At 38.9% G+C, this 21754-nt stretch overlaps 1 protein-coding gene across 2 annotated transcripts in view; it reads left to right on the top strand.

Annotated features, from left to right (window-relative positions):
• The window catches only part of LOC121323243 (aspartyl aminopeptidase), a 34111-nt gene that overhangs the window by 4151 nt on the left and 8206 nt on the right, over window positions 1-21754 (top strand). For both annotated transcript variants that reach the window (XM_041264182.1, XM_041264183.1), the window contains exons 4-11: window positions 3073-3186; window positions 3802-3927; window positions 5676-5800; window positions 6494-6578; window positions 7363-7470; window positions 7988-8065; window positions 11510-11593; window positions 20962-21122. In XM_041264182.1, the coding sequence (XP_041120116.1) occupies window positions 3073-3186; window positions 3802-3927; window positions 5676-5800; window positions 6494-6578; window positions 7363-7470; window positions 7988-8065; window positions 11510-11593; window positions 20962-21122 (881 nt within the window). The remainder of the gene's footprint in view (window positions 1-3072; window positions 3187-3801; window positions 3928-5675; window positions 5801-6493; window positions 6579-7362; window positions 7471-7987; window positions 8066-11509; window positions 11594-20961; window positions 21123-21754) is intronic.

Raw genomic sequence — 21754 nt, 5'->3', positions numbered from 1 at the left:
CTCCCCTGTTTATAATGCTCTTCAGTTATAAGGCTCATATTGTGTGTCCCTCGAGACCCGCGTTATAGCGAGGGAGCACTGTAGTTGAAACTGACACTAACAGCTGAATTTAAAGGCGTACAGTACAATATACAATGTATAGTCCTTGTGAAGTTTTTATTCTGTCTTTGTAGATGCTATGTCATGCATGGTGGAGGTAGATTGATCTAGAAAAATATCATAAAAATAGAAAAACTGTTTTCAACCTGTTACTGTATGTGCTAGCACAAGTGAGCGCTGTTGGTATTGTCTCACTTACTGAAAAGATTATCTTGCATACTTTGATCTAGATTTTTTTTTTTTTTTCAGAATTCTTGATTTACTTGTAAATCAATTTGCAAATTGCACAAAATAGTGGTGCCAGATTGTGAATTTAGAACTGAGGAGTGGGTGAATGTGTGTGATATGTATATGCACACACACACACACACACACACACACACACACACACAGAACAAAAATACAAACGCAACATGTAAAGTGTTGGTCCCATGTTTCATGAGTTGAAATAAAAAATCGCAGAAAATTTCCATATGCACAAAAAGCTTATTTCTCTCAAATTTTGTGCACAAATTTATTTACATCCCTGTTATTGAGCATTTCTCCTTTGCCAAGATAATCCATCCACCTGAGAGGTGTGGCATATCAAGAGCTTATTAAACAGCATGACACAGGTGCACCTTGTGCTGGGGCCAATAAAACGCCACTCTAAAATGTGCAGTTTTGTCACACAACACAATGCCACAAATGTCTCAAGTTTTGAGGGAATGGTGCAATAGACATGCTGACTGCAGGAATGTCCACCTGAGCTGTTGCCAGAGAATTGAATGTTTATTTCTCTACCATAAGCCGCCTCCAACGTCGTTTTAGAGAATTTGGCAGTAAGTCCAACTGGCCTCACAACCGCAGACCACTTGTAACCACGCCATCCCAGGATCTCCACATCCGGCTTCTTCACCTGCAGGATCATCTGAGACCAGACATTCGGACAGCTGATGAAACTGTGGGTTTGCACAACCGAAGAATTTCTGCACAAACAGAAACCGTCTCAGGGAAGCTCATCTGCGTGCTCGTCGTCCTTATCAGGGTCTTGACCTGACTGCAGTTCAGCATCGTAACCGACTTCAATGGGCAAATGCGCACCTTCGATGGCCACTGGCACACTGGAGAAGTGTGCTGTTCACGGATGAATCCCAGTTTCAACTGTACCGGGCAGATGGCAGACAGCATGTATGGCGTTGTGTGGGCGAGCGGTTTGCTGATGTCAACGTTGTGAACAGTGACCCATGGTGGCGGTGGGGTTATGCTATGGGCAGGCATAAGCTATGGACAATGAACACAATTGCATTTTATCAATGGCAATTTGAATGCACAGTGATACCGTGACGAGATCTTGAGGCCCATTGTCGTGCCATTCATCCGCCGCCATCAACTCATGTTTCAGCATGATAATGCATGGCCCCACGTCGCAAGGATCTGTACACAATAACTGGAAGCTGAAAATGTCCCATTTCTTCCATGGCCTGTATACTCCAGGCATGTCACCCATTGAGCATGTTTGGGATGCTCTGGATTGATGTGTACGTCAACGTGCTCCAGTTCCCGCCAATATCCAGCAACTTCGCACAGCCATTGAAGAGGAGTGGGACAACATTCCACAGGCCACAATCAACAGCCTGATCAACTCTATGCGAAGGAGATGTGTCGCGCTGCATGAGGCAAATGGTGGTCACTCCAGATACTGATTGGTTTTCTGATCCACGCCCCTACCTTTTTTTTTTTTTTAAGCTATCTGTGACAAACAGATGCATATCTGTATTCCCAGTTATGTGAAATCCATAGATTAGGGCCTAATGAATTTATTTCAATTGACTGATTTTCCTTATATGAACTGTAACTCAGTAAAATCTTTGAAATTGTTGCATGTTGCGTTTTATATACACACACACTGAACAAAATAAAATATATATATATATATTATATATATATATATGCATTTCTCTGTCAGTCTGTCCTTTTTTGTTTTGTGTTTCTGCACAGTACTGTGAACAAGTTTGGGACCACCTATGAATTTCTGTTTTCTGGCTTTTAAAAAAAAAAAAAAAAAAAAAAAAAGTATCTTTTAAAAATAAGTAAGGCTGTAATGAAGGATACACAAGGTTAGTATGGGTCATGGAATTTATGGAAAGTCAGGGGAAAATAAAATATGTTTTCCAGACCTCAAGTCAGGAAATTTTCATGAATTCTAATTGTGGTCATGGAACGTCTGGTGAAAATCAAATAGGGGGTGAGCGTACTACAGAGATTACGAGCAGTATAGCAGATTTCTGTTTCTCCCCTTCTCGCTTTTGATCTTCAAGCCTGTTATTTCTCCCAATTCATGTTATGTGACATTTCCTGGGACAGTAGTTAGAATGTAGAAATGCAACGCTTTATTGTCATATTTTGCTGTACAGCATAATCACCAGCAGCCACTCGGTGTCGTCGAGCAATATAGCATGGCCATAGCCAGCCATGAAAAATCACAGAGGCACTTGCCTCATTTTATTGCGCCGCCTTCATTCTACGCGTTATTCGTGGGAGTAAAAATAAGTTTTAGTTAATAGTTTCAGTTTTTTTTTAAATAAATTTAGTAGTCACCAATTGATGACCCTGTTTTTCTCCCAGTTTGAAATAACCACTTGTATTTTAGGCTCAGCTCACTGCTACCACCCCTGTGCCAAAAAACTTTGTTTTCCGAAACATCTGCCGTCAGCCGACCCAGAGCTACAGCATCGGAGGACAATGTAGCTCTGGGCAGCTTACAGGCAAGCCCGCAGGCCAATCTATAGGGGTCGCTGGTGTGTGGTGAGCCGAGGACACCCTGGCTGACCTTGAAACATTTCAATTCTGAGAGAGCCATAGTGCTGAAATCCATTGGTGAGCCTAGCCATGTGCATGGTACTGTAGGTGTGTCAGCTTGGTTGCTGGACTGACAAGTTGTTCTGTAAATCGCGTGTGTCCCTGTCTAACCCCTGCTTTCTGTCATCACAGTACTTCGTGACAAGGAACTATTCTACCATCATCGCCTTCGCTGTGGGTGGGCAGTACCAGGCTGGCAATGGATTCAGTGTGATTGGCGCGCACACTGACAGCCCCTGCCTCAGGGTAAGAGCACTCAACGTTTTAAAAAAAAAATTGGTGATAATGTCTTTTGTACAAGAGGTGACGATAAACGATCTTCATTGCATCTGTCACAGAGAAGGGGACTGGCTTTCTTTGTCTTTGTCACTCTGTGGCAATTCATAGCGGTGCAGGACTATTGCTGCTGCTTGGATGCAGTAAAATACGTGACTGGTAAATAAAATGTGTTCTCTAACATTTCATTGGATTAATTAGTGTGGCCTTCAGGATTAAACATTTCACAAATAGTACCCTATAGAAAGATTTCCAATATCCCTGTAATGGAGGGCTTCTCACAATGTCTTTTTTGACTACAGTGGCCCCTCGTTCAAGCGGACACGTTTTGTGTCATGTTTATTCTAAAATAAACGTAGTAAAATCTAATGAATACCTAGCTGTGGCTGTGGGGTTAAATCTGTCCCTGCCAGCAATCAGAAGTGTGGCCATTCCCAATTAGTTAATTTAGTGCTAATTGGGAAGTGCCACCTGTATATAAGGAAGACACAATCCTTTGTGTGGGAGGAGTTTGGGGGCGAGTGTTTGGACTATAAAGAACCAATTCACAGACAGTACTGCGGATTCTGTTTTTAATGTGTGCAGGTGAAGCCCAGGTCGAAGAAGACTCATCTAGGCTGCCTGCAGGTCGGGGTGGAGTGCTATGGAGGAGGCATCTGGAACACCTGGTTCGATCGGGACCTCACTGTTGCTGGGAGGGCTATTGTTAAGGTAGGGATCTTGACCACATTATTATCAAGCATCCCTGTGGTGGGAGCCTTTATGAGTCTGCTGTGCTGCCTCAGCTGCACCTGCTACTGGTAATATCTCATAAATCAGTGCAGCTATAAACTTTTATATTTTCAGTGTTCTGGAAACTCCTTGGGCAAAATCTAGCAGCACACTTCAGTTTGACTAGTGAGCTAAGATGGCTGCCGTATTGGGATCAGCTAGGAGACATACTGGGTACACATATCTATTCTGTGCTGCTCTCGGTCACGTTCAATGAGAAAAATGAAACTTTTTGTAACTTTTCTTTGCAAAGCTGCTGCCGCCACAGGCCCTGTCTAAAACCCTTTTGCAGTAGTGACTTCTTAATGTATTTGTGAGCATCCATTACCGAATAGGGCTGCCACATTGAGGTCACGTTACTGTACTGTATGTGAATGCCTCCCACTTGTAACCAGTATGGACTGTGAGCCACTAAGATGGTTGAGAGTTTGAAAGGTTCTGCTACATTGACCCCGCTGTCTCAAGTGCTCAGTCTTGAACTGGCATCGTTTTTGCCTGCTATGTTAGCACACGTTTCTTTCTAGCACACAAGTATAGAAGGCAATGGAGCGTTGGCAAGCTCCACTTACTTTTCTCAGTTTATGTGCTTGAAACTTTTATCTTGGGCTTATCAAGTTCCTTTCTGATGCAATGTATTTGTCAATAACAGTGTATGTCATGGGCAATCATTTGAATGTCAGATGGTATTACAGCACAACTTACCATTAAATGATATACAATTCATATTTGTTATTGTATTCCCCCAGTATGCCAATATGTGTGTAATTAATAGACATACATTTCACTGTCATCTTTTTAATGTCTTGAAAAAGAGCGTGCTGAGATGGCCTGTCTTCTATATATAGAAGTCTACGTTTTCATTATGATTTACACAAAAGGTTTAAATGTTTAATCTATCAAATGCAAATCTACATCCTTATTTGTAGATACGTTTCTTAGTACAGTACTACAGTATCTTATGTTGACAACTGTGATGTTAACTTTGTTTTTGGACAATGTATTGATTGATTGGCACATTTGTACAAAATGAACTGAGTGCAAGACTACCCCTGATTACTGCAATTTAAACTTCAACTCCAGTACTACTGTATGATATGCCACCAACAATAAAACCCAGTCAACTTGATCATTTATATTACGAATTTAAGGTATACAATAATGAATAACTACATTTTTCATTAACAAAGTGTTTTACATCCTTGCAGCTTATGAGACAATGCAGTCTATTTTAATGATCTTAACAGTGGCAGCTCTTCACACCTTCTTTGACAGTTTTTGTTGATTTTATGCAGTAACGTTAGAAGCTGTAGTTAAACAGGCCATTATTTAGATCCACTGCAGTTTAGTTCACTAATATATTCGGTATATTCAATGCCAGATTTTCCTTATTAGTGCAAAATTATATTTAAAGTTAAATCTTTTCAACAGTTCCAAAAGTCAAGTAGAATGCCTCTAACACTACCACTAACCCTGAATGCCTGCACCACTAACACTAACCCTGAATGCCTGCACCACTAACACTAACCCTGAATGCCTGCACCACTAACATTAACCCTGAATGCCAGTACCACTAGCAGTAACCATCATTTGCTTGCTCTCCCTTTAAGAAGGCACTACCTGCAGGGTGCAGTGTACAGTTTGTGCCCAGTAGTACTGCAGTGTAATGGTGTCTTTGCTGCCCTCTGCAGAGTGCCGAGAAGCTGGTACACCGCCTGGTACATGTCCAGCGCCCCATCCTCAGGATCCCCAACCTCGCCATCCATCTGCAGAGGGACGTTAACGACAGCTTTGGCCCCAACAAGGAGAACCACCTGTGAGAAGGGTTGCATGGGAGGAGATTTACATGCATAGTGTGACTGTTGCCAGAGATGTCAACTGCCCTTCATAATGATCTTGGAGTGGGAATTCCTCTAGTGGGGTGAACAGTAAACACATGAACCACCCTGTATTATTAGTATTACTGTAGTGGAGGTGTACATTGTTTTACATACTGGTATATTTATACTAAGGTATACTAGGAGGGTTGCTGTAGATCCAAATCACTTTAAAGAAAATGTCTGAGAACAAGTTTTTTTAAAGAAATTATTAAATAACGATTGGTTTGAATTCTGATAGGTTTGGTGCCAATACTTTCGTCTGTGACTGTATCAAGAGAATCTTTTATTTAAGAGTACAGTTTGTATACAGGGAATGGCCAAGTTAACCGACTACATAATAAATACAAATCTGCATAGAGAATCATTGAAAGAGGCACGTTGCAGGCAGCTTTCTCTTGTGTGTTTTCGCCCCTAAATTAGGTTTAAAATATTTCTTGACATCCATTTGGTTCTAAAACAACTTGCCCCATTGTCTATAACTGAAAATAACAGTTGTTTTCTGTCGCTTTTCTCTCACTTCATGTCATCAGAACCCTGCCTTGCTGCTGAAACATGTGCACATTATTCTCCAGCTACTGTCTTTACTGCTCATTTCAGTCTATGCTGATTGACCCCCTTCTGCCCGACAGTGTTCCCATTCTGGCCACCGCTGTCCAGGAAGAGCTGGAGACAGGATCCTGTTCCTCAGGGGATGCCTGCAATGCCCTCAAAACAGTAAGGATTCTGTCTTTAATGCAAAACAAGACTTCTGCATTGGGGATAGCTAGTCCTGTTTGAGTTTTGCCACTCTACTTTACTGTACTACAATACTATACGTCACCACAGTGTCTGTAGGGAAAAGCATAGAACTAGAACAGGTCACCAAGAAGACGACCTTTATGTTGTAATAGCTTGGTTCTATAGGGAAAGTCAAAGGGGGTGCGATAATGTGTAATGCACTGGTGAGAACCAGACTAATCCCAGGAATGTTACGAAGATAGGCTGAAGGAGCTAAATCGATTTAGCCTGAACAAAGAAGAATCAAGAGCTGGGGGGGAGTGGGGGGCTACTTGAAGTCTTTAAAATATGTAAAGGACTTGACAAGGTTAATCCTAGATCTAGACAATAATCTAAGCACAGCACAGAAACCAGGACCAAAGTAAGTAGAGACAGACTTAAGGCCGCCCCTGGGAACTCCAGTCCATGGTTGGCAGTGGTATAGCTTGGATTCGAACCGGTGATCTCCAAGCTGTAGGGCACATCCTGTATTCCGACAGAGTGCCTTTATTGGAGGAGCCACTCGGGAGCCCTAGGAGACACTTCTGTTGATGCTGAATCGGTGGGACCCGATTTCAGAAACTACTTTTAACAAGCATTGATTGGCCAAATTCTCCTTCGTCATTATTTTCTCTAGCTCTGTTAAAATCTCTTTGGTTTTGTTACTATTACGTTACTCGGTGTATCCTGCAGTGGTGTCCCCCTGGACTCTTCCTTTACTCTCCTGTGTTTTTCCTCTCAGTCAGAGAAGCATCAGCCGGCCCTCCTGAACCTGATCTGCAGTGAGCTGGGAGTGGAGGTGGACTCCATTCTGGATTTCGAACTTTGTCTTGTTGATACACAGCCTGCAGTAAGTACCTTATCATCCTATAAGGGTTGGAACATTGATTCTTGATTATTTATCACACTGAAAAATGATTGTCACTAATTGTAGTATCGGGGATAATTGTGTTTCTGACATCTAACGCTAAAAAGCATCAGCCTACTGCCAATTTCTACCTTGATAGCTGATTTAAGAAAAATTATTGTTTATTGTTTAATGTTCCCCAGAAATAATTTTCAAATAGACTACCAGTGTTTCTACACCTCATTTTCCCTTCAAGAATAAAAGTAACTAATGCCCCACTTGCTGCACAAACCGCTGCTTGTTGGAGCAGCTGTCAGCCGGCTTACAGATCTTGAAAAATGTGCATTGCTATTGCTACTTCAGGCATTTATATGCAACTGTGAAAGGTTAATCATCTGTGCAATGACATTTTGTTGTGTATCCTGAGCAGTGGTCTGAGGACTAGATACATTGACATTTCATGGAGGCGGCCCAGAGTTGTAGGATTTCATTGAGTACCCTTTCTTGTTTCTTTTTTCAGGCACTAGGGGGTGCTTTTGAAGAGTTCATCTTCTCCCCCAGGCTGGACAACCTCCACAGCTGCTACTGTGCTTTGCAGGTAGAGTAGACTGCTCTTCATTGTCCCGTCCATCAAGATACACACCGTCAGACCCTGCGGCAGCATGAAAGCCGTGCGGGGCATCCGCTTTATTTAGGGCGGGCTCACTTTGGAAAAGACAAATCAATTAGCTTGTGTTCTCTGCTATTTAACTTCACTGTGATGGCAATAAATACATAAATATTATATATTATGCAATATTATGAACTGTCCACGCTGCACAAATTGCTACAGCTCTTTCCGGAAAAGTTTTTTTTCTTTTTAAATTAAGGTGGGCAACGAAATGAAATTGTATATAGATATCGTCCACGTTTTTCGATATCGATCATATCAAAGTCTTTCAAAAACACAGACATGTAATAACACAATTTGCAATATGAAACATATGTAGACATTAACAGATATTTACATATGAGAAGCAATAACTTTAACTTCGCGTTTCCTTGCTTCACAATATCCATGGAGAAAAACAAGGTATTGTTGTTGTTTTATTCTCATCATCAGCCACCTCAAAAATGAAATATTTCTATATTTCACTGCGCAGACTTCAGTTGTTTATTTTTTAGTTAATCCAGAAGTAATTGAATCTTCAGCGTGACTCGACACGTCTAAAGTATTAAGTATGTATTATGCTGAATTTTGCATTATTTTGAGATGTGTTTTGATGTTTTATAAGTTTTATAATAGCGAAAGTTCCCATTTTAAAAATAAATGAATAGAGTAAGTAATCACACGGACAAGTGCAATGAACCACTGGCGCATGCATATATCTCAAATTAACAGACGCACGCACTTTCTGAAAACAGGACACTTCCGGTAATGGATTGCAAGGGGAGAAGAAACATGTGAAGACACAGGGGTAGAGCATACGGGAGAGGGCATAGGCTGTGGATTTGTTTTTTTTTCTTGATTTATAGCTATTGAATGGTTGAAATACATTTATTAATCGGGTTCTTGGACAAAGAAAAAAGCCAATGAATGGAATAAAATGGTTAAATGTCACTTGAATGTTTGGTATTTGTCTACAAGACTAACAAGGTATGCAGGGGGTTTGTTGTATTTTAATACAAAATAAACTTGATTATACTGAGTTTGTATTTTTTAGCAGTATTAGCAATAAAATGTATGTCTTTAGCAGCGCATATTGATATATGGAAATTGTTATCGATATCGAACAATCTTAATATTTTGATATCGATATTCAATATCGATAATAATGTACACCCCTATTTTAAACTATTACAGCATTAGCAACAACATGTTGTCTGAGCAACAGTACTTGAAACAAATACAATCATACAGTGAGCAGGCCCTCTAGAAAGATTGCAATAAACAGATGCTCGCACACACCCAATTATTGTAAAGTAACAAATGTACATATAATGCTTACTTTCAACTAACTTTTCAATAGTGAATATAAAAAGCATATGCTCTTGTAAACAATCCGCCAAGGCGACCCTAGAAGGGAGTTTCCAAACGCCTGAAGCGACATTTTTAAATTATTATTATTATTATTATTATTATTTATTGTGCTTTACTTTAATTTAATGATTTCTCATAGATTTTTTTAATATAAATTTAGAATCTGAAACTGGGGGGGGGGGGGGGGGGGGGGGGGTGGATCTGAACTGGATGGGCCAGGCCCCCTAAGACCCGCCCATAACGCCGGGCCTGTGTCTGCATGGCCTCATTATACTATAGCAGACATATAAAGCTATGTTGTACTACTGGGGTGTGGAAGCACACTCTGGTACAGCATTACACATGCATTGTATGTAGATAATTCATTTGGTGGTAGGACAGAAATGAAAACAATAACACTTTTTAAATCTTTTGTTTTTGGCTGTCTGGCTTTCTCACCTGAATTTATTTTAAATGATTGTGGTCCTAAAGTGTGGAAGACTTTGGTCTTCCCTGAGGATTCCAAAGGGGTCCTTGTTTTTTACTGTCTTACTCCCATGGGCTAGGGAGTCAAAACTATCAGGATCTGTTTCTCCTGATCGCACTACAGGTGCCAGGGCTGGCCTTTTCCTCCAGGGGCCGATAGCTGGCCAACATCTGGTCTCGTTCCTGGGTGTAAAGAGGCAATTGTCTTGGTCGTGGGATTGGAGGACGCCCACTGACCTTCAGCTCTCCTGAGCTGCGTGGGGGATTGCTGCACTATGGGGAGCGTATTGGACACTGTACATTTAGTTTAAAAAAAAAAAAAAAAAAAAAAAAAAATAATATATATATATATATATATATATATATATATATATATATATATATATATATAATGCCTAGTATTTTAATTGTACAATTTCAATGACTTACAATGAATTACTAAGTTTTATATAAGTAAAAACTAAACGTTCCACTCTTGTTTCATAATATCTCCAGTAGAGCTCTTCCTAAGATGACTGCATACCTCACTTGACATCCTTTCCTATTATAGGATTATTCGAGTTTTGCTCAAGGCATCAGATCTCATTTTTCAGCAGGAGGGAACATTTATCTAGTAGTGGGTTTCTTTGCAGAAGGTGATATGTTGTATACAGTAGTATGGCAGGATGGCAGAGTAATGACGTATCCAGACCAGAAAGCTGACAAGATGGACAGGTGCTGCGAGTGAAAGTGCCGCTGTGCGTTTTTGTTCAATGACAAAAAATAAAAAAGGCAGACAAAAACACAGGTCACACAGCCAAAAAATAAGTGCATACAAAAATAAAAACACAAAATAACTGACACCTAAAACAAGTACCGTGCTGGTGCTTCCAGCATGAGTAGCAATTGTTTTTATATTCTTTGTCTTTCTTTCTCCTGTTTCACGTTCCTTCTACTGGAACACAAACACCAACCAGCAAATGCTGCAGGTTTTTATACCTATGACCTTCTCCAGATGAGCAATGAATTAATCAATCCGGAGATGGTCACATTCTACACAAGAGTTTTCACTCTGTGGCCGACAGCCAGTTTATGAATAATCACCAGCCGCTGACCACACATTTTCACGAGATGTCTGGCAGAGACGAGGTGCTAACAATTGCCTCTGCCAGACCAGATTGAACCGTACAATAATAAAACATGGTATTTTAAGTAAACACAAAATACATTTCAATACAACACCAATCACATCACCCATTTAAATAAACAGATAACAATAGATTCTCCTGTTCCCTGTAAACACCAAACAAGTAGTTTGAAAATTGAAGAGACTAATTGCAATAACATTTAATTTTTTAATTCACATCATACACATAGTATCCAGATAAATACAAGGCGTGGCTTGGTTAGTACCGATTTGTATGCTGTGCTGCCATTGTAAACGAGAAGTTCCATCTCATTTGAAATAATACAAAAATTGATTGTAATCTCAAAGTGTAATAAAGTATAGGTACGCATTGTAAAGCCTAGGGAGCTATAGCAAATCATATTGAAAAGCATGACAATCTCTCTCTGCAGGGTTTGATTGACTCCAGCAGCACAGGGGACTCACTGATCAAAGACCCCCACATCCGAGTGGTGACCCTCTATGATAACGAGGAGGTAAGCAGCACAGTCCCAGTCAGAGCTTGTAGGTGCTGTGGCCTGTCTGGGATTTTTTGTCTCTCAAATTCAACCCTATTCCTGCTTTACAAATATACTTAGCCTATGTTGACAGTAAACAAAATGTATATTTGCTGTATCACCAAAAACTACTGTGCTTGCATCTGTTGTGATGCAATGAACTGTATGTAGTAATCCTTTTTTTTTTTTTTTTTTTTTTTTTTTTAATTAAATCTACATAATGTTTTTAAAGAATGTAATACTTTGCACTATGCAGAGCCTGGTTACTTGTGTTGAATAATTCAAAGTAAATACATAGATTGTAATTTATATCTTTACTTCATTAACTTAACTGATCAAAATGAAAGCAAAGCAGACCCACCCTTTAAATTCCATTATATCTTTTAAAATTTCAGTTAGCCTGTTGACTTTATCATTATTGATGTACTTCTTGCCGAGCAGAATTTTAACGTTTGTATTTCATATCAAACTCGATCTTACATGATCATTAGTTGACGCTTGACTTGCTATGTTTACTGCAGTAAACAGCCTATCAGGTCTGAGCACAACTTTAAAAAAAAAAAAAAAAAAAACTTTGGAAACTGCAGAATTTCAACAGGAATAAAAAGGTAGCATTTTTATTTAATATATTATGGGCCTTGTTTTCAAACGTTTCCTCCATTCTTTAATTAACATTGAAAGTGCTTAAGAGCATTTGAAATGCATATAACTTTGTTGTTTGGTTGTATATGAGTTAAAGACGGGAGAAAACACTTTGCAAATATGAGCCTATATAGTTACAGGAAAAGTATGTGTTTATTATACCATAATTCAAGGTAACGGATCAAGGACAAGCATGTAGTAAACTTTAACCACTTAAAAAATCAAAATACAAAATTTCTAGTCATTTAACAAACTTATTTTATTTAAAGTATTGTTCGTGACACAAGTATTGGCAGACCTGCTTTAGTATTTTGTGTGTCCTCCTTTTGCTTTTTTTTCCCGGCTTTCAGGTGTTTATAATAATTCTTAACCAGTATGTTGCATCTTGTTTTTGAAATCTGGGCACGTTGTCTATTTCCTTCAGCTCAGACAGGTTGGATATACAGTGATTGGCTACAGCTTTTTTCAGATCAGTCCAAAGCATTTCTATTGGATTGAGATTTTGCGATTGCGAAAGCCATTCCAGAACTTATCTTTGTTTTCTTTAGGAATTATAGTGTTGACTTAACCGTATGCTTTGGGCCGTTGTGAAGTTGGAAAATAAACTGTCTGCCAATCGGTCCACGAGCTAAAACAATCTACATCATGATCGAACCACCTCCATATTTAACTCTAGGTACAAGGGTTTCTTCATTTGAAGGCTTTTCCTTTTTTTTTCTCCAAATATACTGTGGTCAACTTTTGGGGGAAAGTTCTTTTGTAGTCTCATTGGCCCAGATAATGTTGATGAATGCTTCAGATTCCTGTTTGTATTTCTTAGTTTGGTCTACATACAACTCTTGTGTTCAAGTGCCCTTGTACAGTTCTTTTGTACACTATTATACCTAATGCTTCTAAATATTTCAAAGTCTTTGGCTGTTAATCTAGGATTTCCTTTAGCTACTCGGACGATTCTCCTACCTGCTGTACTCATAACGTCCACTTCTTTTCAAGCTTTTCAGTTGAATTTGTTGTGTGGTATTCTTTGACTTTGCCACAGGCCTGTCACCATCCAGGCATATGCACATTTATATTATAGGAAATTATAGGAAAAATCTACAAATTATAGGAAAAAATCTTTTGTAGCAAAAGTGTTTTTTTTGTGGATGAGTAAAGTGACAAGAAATGGATTTCTACAATTATTTATTTAAGCTTAAGTATTCATACCCTTTGGTACTATGGTAGTATTGTTGACAAGGTATTAGAAATTTTAATATGATAATGCAGAACGTAATTCTATAATAGTCGTCTAAGAAATTCTGGATTGTAGGTGAACATTCTTAGCCAAGTATAAAAGGCTTAGGCATAGGATGATTGCTGTCATTACTTTTTCCCATATTTACTTATTGGTAAAGAGCTGTCTGAGGACCTTAGGTAGAAAATTATTAATTGTCATAAAGCTGGAGAAGGATACAAGAAGATTTCCAAGCATTTGAATGTCCTGGTTTCAACTATTGTTTCTATTATCAAGTACAACACTCACGGTACTATCACAACCCTCCCTCGGACTGGAAGAAGGTGCTTTCACCAAGAACAAATATAATTGTGAGGAAAGTTAGTAACAATCTAAGATTGACTGCCAAATATATTCAAAGTAAACTGGCTGCAAGTGGGACTGGCGTTTCCATTTCAACCATAGGTTGTATTGCATGGTGAAGGTCTCAATGGTCACACGCCAAGGAAAAAGCCACTCTTAGGAAAAGGTCACAAGAACAAGCGCTTAAAGTTTTCAGGAAGGCATTTGAATGATGGCTACGAGTTCTGGTCAAAGTTTTTGTGGAGTGATGAAACATTGAGCTATGTGGTCACATTGATAGTCGTTACGTTTGGAGAAAGTCTGGTGAGGCGTACAAAGAAAAGATAACCATACCTACTGTCAAGCATAGAAGTGATAATATCCTTCTGTGGGGCTATTTTTCCACTAATAGCACAGAAGTACATGGTAAAATGGATTCCATAACATACCAAAATATATTGGCCAATCATCTGAAACCCTCTGCTACAAAACTTTATTTGAAGTGCAACTAGACGTTCCAACACGGCAACGATATGAAGCATACGTCAAAATCTACTTCAGAATGGTTAAAGAATAAAATCAGGGTTCTTTAATGGCCTAGTCAAAGTCCCGATCTAAATCTGATTGAGAATCTTTGGTATGAGTTGAAGGCTGTGCACAAAGAAGTCCTTGGAATTTGAATGAGGTTATTCTAAGGTTTTATAGGTTATAAGAGAGGTTATTATTGCTAAAGGTGCCTCAACTAGCTCTTAATTGACAATTTTTTGAGTTTTGCAAAAAAAAATAAAAAAAATGCTGAAATAAATAACTGTAGAAATATTTTTCTTGTAACTTTTTTTTTTCCCCCACTCGTCCCTGTAATTTTGTGTTCGAGATTATATAGTGGCAGGGACCCTTGCAAGTGTTTAAAAAAAAAAAAAATTTTGTGGCAGAGCAGGGTGAAAAGCCTCCCTGCCAAGCGAATTGTTTTTGTTTAAGTTAATTGTTTAATTGTATGATTGTTTGATTTAATTATTTGTTAATTGTTTTGGCAGTTGGCCTTGTTATTGCAAATTGAGGCCAACTGCCATGTATAAAAGGAGAGCAGCCAGTCTGCTGTGTGAAGAGTCCAAATGTCGCTCCAGTTGCAAGAAGGTACTGTGTGAACCTCTTTTGTTGTACGTCTGTGTAAAAGAGTTTATATGTTTTATATATGTCAGGCACCTGCATATGGTTAGTTTGTGACCAAAAAGAGCTAGGTGTTTTGTTTTGTTTTGTTTAATACAAGTGCACGTAAAGCGCTACAAATTCAACTTTAAGTGTCTGGGTCACGTTTTTATAGGGGCAGTGGGACCACGACTCGATCACGCGCCCCCTCACCCCACAGGTGCACTTGTTCACATGCACATTCACTCAGGACATTGACAAAACACGAAACAGTGGCACAAAACCATATAACACTTAAGACAAATAGCCCAGATCTATATCTATATATAATCTCTCATACATACATATATATATATAATCTCTCATACATACACAGGTAGTGGACAAAAAAGACAACTCAACTGGGATACCATAGTAGGGTTGCATTGCACAAACCAAACGTGTGTAGTAACTACATCCTTTACACAGTAAAGCGATCAATTTCCTTTAGGATTGTATAGCTAGAAAAACAGTTTTGAGCTCATTTCTTGGTCGTCAGAAAATGTAATTCAGTTAAGAAACGGCCATAGTTTAAAATTTCTAATTATAGCTTCATTAAAGGCAGGTAGCGTGGAAAGAAATAAACCAAACAATAATGAAATACGCAATTAATTTAGCTTACTTCGGGAAAGCTGCACCTTGAGCACAGTACTTTAGGTCTTAGTTTTTCAGCATACAATGCAGTGCTATGCCATTGTTGCCTTCTTATTTGCTTTCTTATTCTCTGTGTTTACGAGGGGCATTATGATATTTCATGATATTGACTCGTACATTATCACATGAATTCCAGCAAAACTTTAAGAATCTTGTCGCACCATCCCCTTATAGATAATCTGATTTCATTTAGCTCTGTCTTACTGAAACATTGTTTTTGTTTTTTTTTTCCTTCGTTGGTGCAGCCGTCATGTTGAGTTTCAGCAGACACGGAATGAAGTCACAAAAAAAAATGGACATGGCATTCTTCAACTACTATACACTTAAATGTGTATTTTCGACTAATGTGCCAATTATGTTTTTACCAGTTTCAGAATGTTTGAGGCTATTTCTGAAGTGGTCGTTTTTTAAATGAGAGATAAAACAAAAACCGTCAGTATATCTATTGTGGTTTTTATTTATGTTTACTGGTGTGTTTACATTTCTAAATAACACTAAGATTGTGTTTCACTGATTTCAGTATTCAATTTTACGACAAATTAAAAACTGTAAAGTTTATGAGCAACACCGAGCAGCACTCTCATAGAGGCAGAATCACCAGATGCCTGCTTCGCTCACCCTCTGCCAGTAGATTAGTGCAGTAGTGAGCTCTGCAGTATAGGATGTGCATTGTTACAGAGGGGAATCAGAACTAGCTGCAAGATAGACACAAATATGCTTATGTTATTGCTTTGTGAGAATGGTCGTGGTTGTTTCTCATTCCTTGCCATTACCGTTTCTTCACGGTAAACAGCGGCCATCGACACATTTTCATAAAGAAATAACATGAGGTTTACTTGTCCTATTTGTAGCTGAACAAGCAAACCAAAACTGAAATGTACAGTGGCTGTCAAAAGTATTCACCCCCCTTGGACTTTTCCTCATTTTATTGGGTTACAACATGGAGTCAGAATGGATTTAATTAGGAGTTTTTGCCACTGATCAACACAAAAAAGTCCATAATGTCAAAGTGAAAAATAAAATCTACAAATTGTTCAAAATTAACGACAAATACAAAACAAAATGATGGAGGGGGTGAATACTTTTGAGAGCCACTGTAATTTTAACACTTGAAAGAAAACAAACATGGAAATAGTGTTGTAAAGTGAAGGGGGAAAAAACTAATAGTTTTGGTTCTCATTTATTACATTCAACATAACAAAGTCGCAACAAAATATATATAATCTTTATAAAAATCTACACAACATTTTCAGCAAGTTGGGCATTGCTTAAACGAGGCATTTCTGAATGACGTGCTTGCCTTTTTTTCTGGCCCATGGAGATTCTGATTCACTCACAGGGTTGCCAACTATTTTTACTTAATCCTGAAAACCTGCCCAAAACCCACCCAATCAGGAGCGCAAGCTGTGATATCACAATCACCTTTGATGTTCCCCATTGTAACAAATAGCCACTACACAATTTTCAATTGCAACTTTATGCTTAATTACCAGGGTTCCTAGGAATCTGTTTGCTGCAGAAAAACACGGATTTTCTGTGCTGTCGGATTATTTTTATTTTTACACTTGTAAAAACCATGCAAGGCTTGTTTTGGTTGTTTGGTAACCAAATCAATACACTTATCATATATAATCATCGACACAGACAATTTGGTTTTAAATTTAGTAAACATACTTGTTCAATAAAACTGCTTCTGGTGAGTGAGTCACATGGTCAGTGTCACAGTCATACTGCAACATAGCTGCAGTTTACTTCAGTGTCCAATGAGTTTTTACTACTCAAGCTGTTTAAAGATTCCGAAAACTGTAGAAATCACACCTAAGTATCGGGCCAATGAGTTTGACAGTGTCCATCCAGTTGACAAAGACTAACTCAAGATAAGCTAATGTAAATACTATTTTTTTGTTTTTTATTATTAGTGCACAGGTGTATTTGTAATGTGTAAAGTAAAATGGTAGGCCTACATTTGTTTATTATTGATTGATGGCACTGGTGAGTCTGTGGAACTTCCTTTGAATTTGAAAGAGTACCAGTTAATGCTTCCTGTGAAAACTAACTTATTCAATAGTACTGTTTAATTGTGGAATAACGCTGATATCGATTAATCATTCCTTTTCTTTAATCAAGTAAAACCCTTGAGAGCAAATTCTCATTTGCAATAACGCCTGTTACCAGACTGTGCCTTTTAGAAAGTGCTACATTTGTAGCCCAAAGTAATAATGAAATGTATGTCATGTGACAGATATTGATGCGTGTTATTGTTACAATGTTTAGCAACGGTGATGTAAACACTAAGGGTTGTGAATCATATAGCATAGTATTTTGCTTAAAAATATCACAACTGTTAAAAATATATCCAAATGTAATACCCGCAGAAATGCCCAAAAAATAGGCATCTGCCCAAAGCCATTTTTTCACACATTTTTTCAATACAAAAAATACAAGCTCAATTGGGTGTCAACCTGCCCAATCTGGCAACACTGCTCGCTCAGTCTAAAGTGACAATTCTTTTTTTGACCCATGTGGCTTTTCATACAGATCACTATGTCTGCGCGCTTAATTAAGGTTTGTTTACTTTTTGCTATCTAAAACTTTTAAATAGAGGGTCGAGCTGCTGTGTGTTTAGTTTTTTTGTTGTTATTTTTTTTTATTTGTTAAATCTCACATATCACATGGCGCTCTTTGAGGCGGTAAATAAGTGCAAGGTATTTTTGTCATTTCTAGTGAATAAGAACATCAGATTTTTGTATCCGAATACATCTCAAATATTCGTTTGAATATTCAGATATTTGTCCCAGCACCAGTATGTACATATTGGGGCTGTCGTTAGATTTAAAATTTCTGATTGGTTAATTTGTGGGCATTAGTTGATTAATCAGGAGATTCATCCACGCACATTTTTAATAAAAGTAACGATCTGACAGCGACTGTCCTGCATAGCAATACTAAAAAATCCATAGAATCTTAAAAAAAAAAAGAGAAAAAAAGTCCAATGAGGAATTTGGCCTTTTTTAAACATTTATTATTATTTATTATTATTATTATTTGTTAGTGTAACACATTTTCACAGAACAACCGTTTTTTTATTGATACCTTTTATAATGTGAATGTTGGAAGTTGGAAGTTGGAAGTCCCTTCCTGTGTCAGTTCAGGTAGTTGTGGTGTATACCACCCCCCCCCCCCCCCCTTTTTTTTTTTTTTTTTTTAACAATCTCTCCAAGTAAAAGAATAATTGATTCGTAACTAAATCAACTATGATGTCTACAGATAATTTTGTTTTTTTTTTTTTTTTTTTGTAAAAAAAAGCAATTCTACACTGAACAAAAATATAAACGCAACATGCAACAATTTCAAAGATTTTACTGAGTTACAGTTCATATAAGGAAATCAGTTGAAATAAATTCATTAGGCCCTAATCTATGGATTTCACATGACTGGGAATACAGATATGCATTTTGTTGGTCACAGATACCTTAAAAAAAGGTAGAGACATGGATCAGAAAACCAGTCCGTATCTGGTGTGACCACCATTTGCCTCATGCAGCGCGACACATCTCCTTCACGTAGAGTTGATCAGGCTGTTGATTGTGGCCTCTGGAATGTTGTCCCACTCCTCTTCAATGGCTGTGCGAAGTTGCTGGATATTGGCGGGAACTGGAACACGCTGTCGTACACGATGATCCAGAGCATCCCAAACATGCTCAATGGGTGAACACCTGGTGACTATGCATGCCATGGAAGAACTGGGACATTTTCAGCTTCCAGGAATTGTGTACAGATCATTGCGACATGGGGCCATGCATTTTCATGCTGAAACATGAGGTGATGGCAGCGGATGAATGGCACGACAATGGGCCATTGATTGCCATCAATAAAATGCAATTGTGTTGTTATCCGTAGCATATGCCTGCCCATACCATAACCCCACCGCCACCATGGGGCACTCTGTTCACAACATTGACATCAGCAAACCGCTCTCCCACACGACGCCATACACGCTGTCTGCCACCTGCCCGGTACAGTTGAAACTGGGATTCATCCGTGAAGAGCACACTTCTTCAGCGTGCTAGTGGCAATTGAAGGTGAGCATTTGCCCACTGAAGTCGGTTACGACGCCTAACTGCAGTCAGGTCAAGACCCTGCGAAGGACGAAAAGCAGGCAGATGAGCTTCCCCGAGACGGTTTCTGACAGTTTGTGCAGAAATTCTTTGGTTGTGCAAGCCCACAGTTTCATCAGCTGTCCGGGTGGCTGGTCTCAGACAATCCCGCAGGTGAAGAAGTCGGATGTGGAGGTCCTAGGCTAGCGTGGTTACACGTGGTATGTGGTTGTGAGGCCAGTTGGACGTACTGCCAAATTCTCTAAAACGACGTTGGAGTCGGCTTATGGTAGAGAAATGAACATTCAATTCTCTGGCAACAGCTCAGGTGGACATTCCTGCAGTCAGCATGCCAATTGCACACTCCCTCAAAACTTGAGACATCTGTGCAGCTGTGTAATGATCTTGCTGTTTAATCAGCTTCTTGATATGCCACACCTCTCAGGTGGATGGATTATCTTGGCAAAGGAGAAATGCTCACTAACAGTAATGTAAACAAATTTGTACACAAAATTCGAGAGAAATAAGCTTTCTGTGCGTATGGAAAATTTCTGGGATCTTTTATTTCAGCTCATGAAATATGGGACCAACACTTTACATGTTCTGTTTATATTTTTGTTCAGTGTAAATATTCCTTCGAAGTTCTCAATAACAGTCTAATACTAGCAATATTGTGCAAAATACAGCTATTCTTACACCGTGCACCCTAGCATATTTGTCCTGCCTCTGCTCACTAATGATTGGACAGCTGCAAAACCAGGGCAAATCTTTGATTTTCCCATTGGTTTAACTCACAAAGAGTACCTTTCTGCCTCTTCTCACTTATGATTGGACACCTGCATAACAAGGAGCAGATTTTTGACACTCCCATTGGTTAAATCTTCTCAAGACCGTCAACTGTTTATGTCCCGCCTCCGCTCACTTATGATTGGACTGCCGCTGAGAAAATGTTGATTTTTATTTTATATAAAAACAAATAAATAAATACAATTTTAAATTGTAATTTTTTTTTATTTTTTATCTGCGATCAACTCTTTAGTTGATTCATCGGTCCGATTTAATCTGTTAATCGGAGCACCCCTAGTGTGTATCTGTGTTCTGTATAACATTAAATCTGCCACCCTTTCTTCATTTCTACACACCAGAAGGCATCAGATTCCCAATATTGCAGTCCTGTCTTGCCATGAGGCATCAGTGTCGTTGTCTCTCCCCAGGTGGGTTCGGAGAGTGCCCAGGGCGCCATGTCCTCCCTGACAGAGCTGATCCTGCGACGCCTGTCCTCCAGTCCTAACAACCTGACAGCCTTCGAGGAGTCTGTGTCTCGTTCCTACATGATCAGTGCTGACATGGCTCACGCTGTGCACCCCAATTACCAGTAAGTCTCTGCCTTCATCTCCCTCTCGCTCGAAGACTAGCAGGTTTACGTGTTCATGCAGAGTACTGCAATACTTATTTTTACAGATTTCTCATATTTTTCATATTAGAATGCATTGTACATGTACAGTTTTATAGGCTATATTGATTTGTTTAAATTGTTAATGAACTTACAATCAGTTCAATATGTAGTGTCATATTTGGGTTCGTCAGAAAAGATGTGTTTCAGAACTTCACTGTTATAGACTGTATATTGATTTGCTAATGATGAATACAGTGGCTCTCAAAAGTATTCACCCACCTTGGACTTTTCCACATTTTATTGTGTTACAACATTTAAGCTCAAGCTCCGTCAAGTTGGATGGGGATCTTTTGGTGAACATTCATTTTCAACTCTTTCCACATATTCTCTTGGATTGAGGTCCGGGCTTTGACTGGGCCATTCCAGGACATTGACCTTTTTTTTTTTTTTTTTTTTTTTTAAGCCACTCCAGTGTGGCTTTGGGTGTATGTTTAGTGTCATTGTCCTGGTGGAAGATGAATCTTCTCCCAAGTCCCAGGTCTCTTGCAGACTTCAGCAGGTTTTCCTCCAGGATTTATCTGTACTTTGCTGCATCCATTTTGCCCTGTATC

The sequence above is a fragment of the Polyodon spathula genome, chromosome 11 (assembly GCF_017654505.1).
Source record: "Polyodon spathula isolate WHYD16114869_AA chromosome 11, ASM1765450v1, whole genome shotgun sequence".
Taxonomy (NCBI): Eukaryota; Metazoa; Chordata; class Actinopteri; order Acipenseriformes; family Polyodontidae; genus Polyodon; species Polyodon spathula.
Note: the sequence above shows the minus strand (reverse complement) of the source record. Positions and strands in the feature narration are given on the sequence as shown.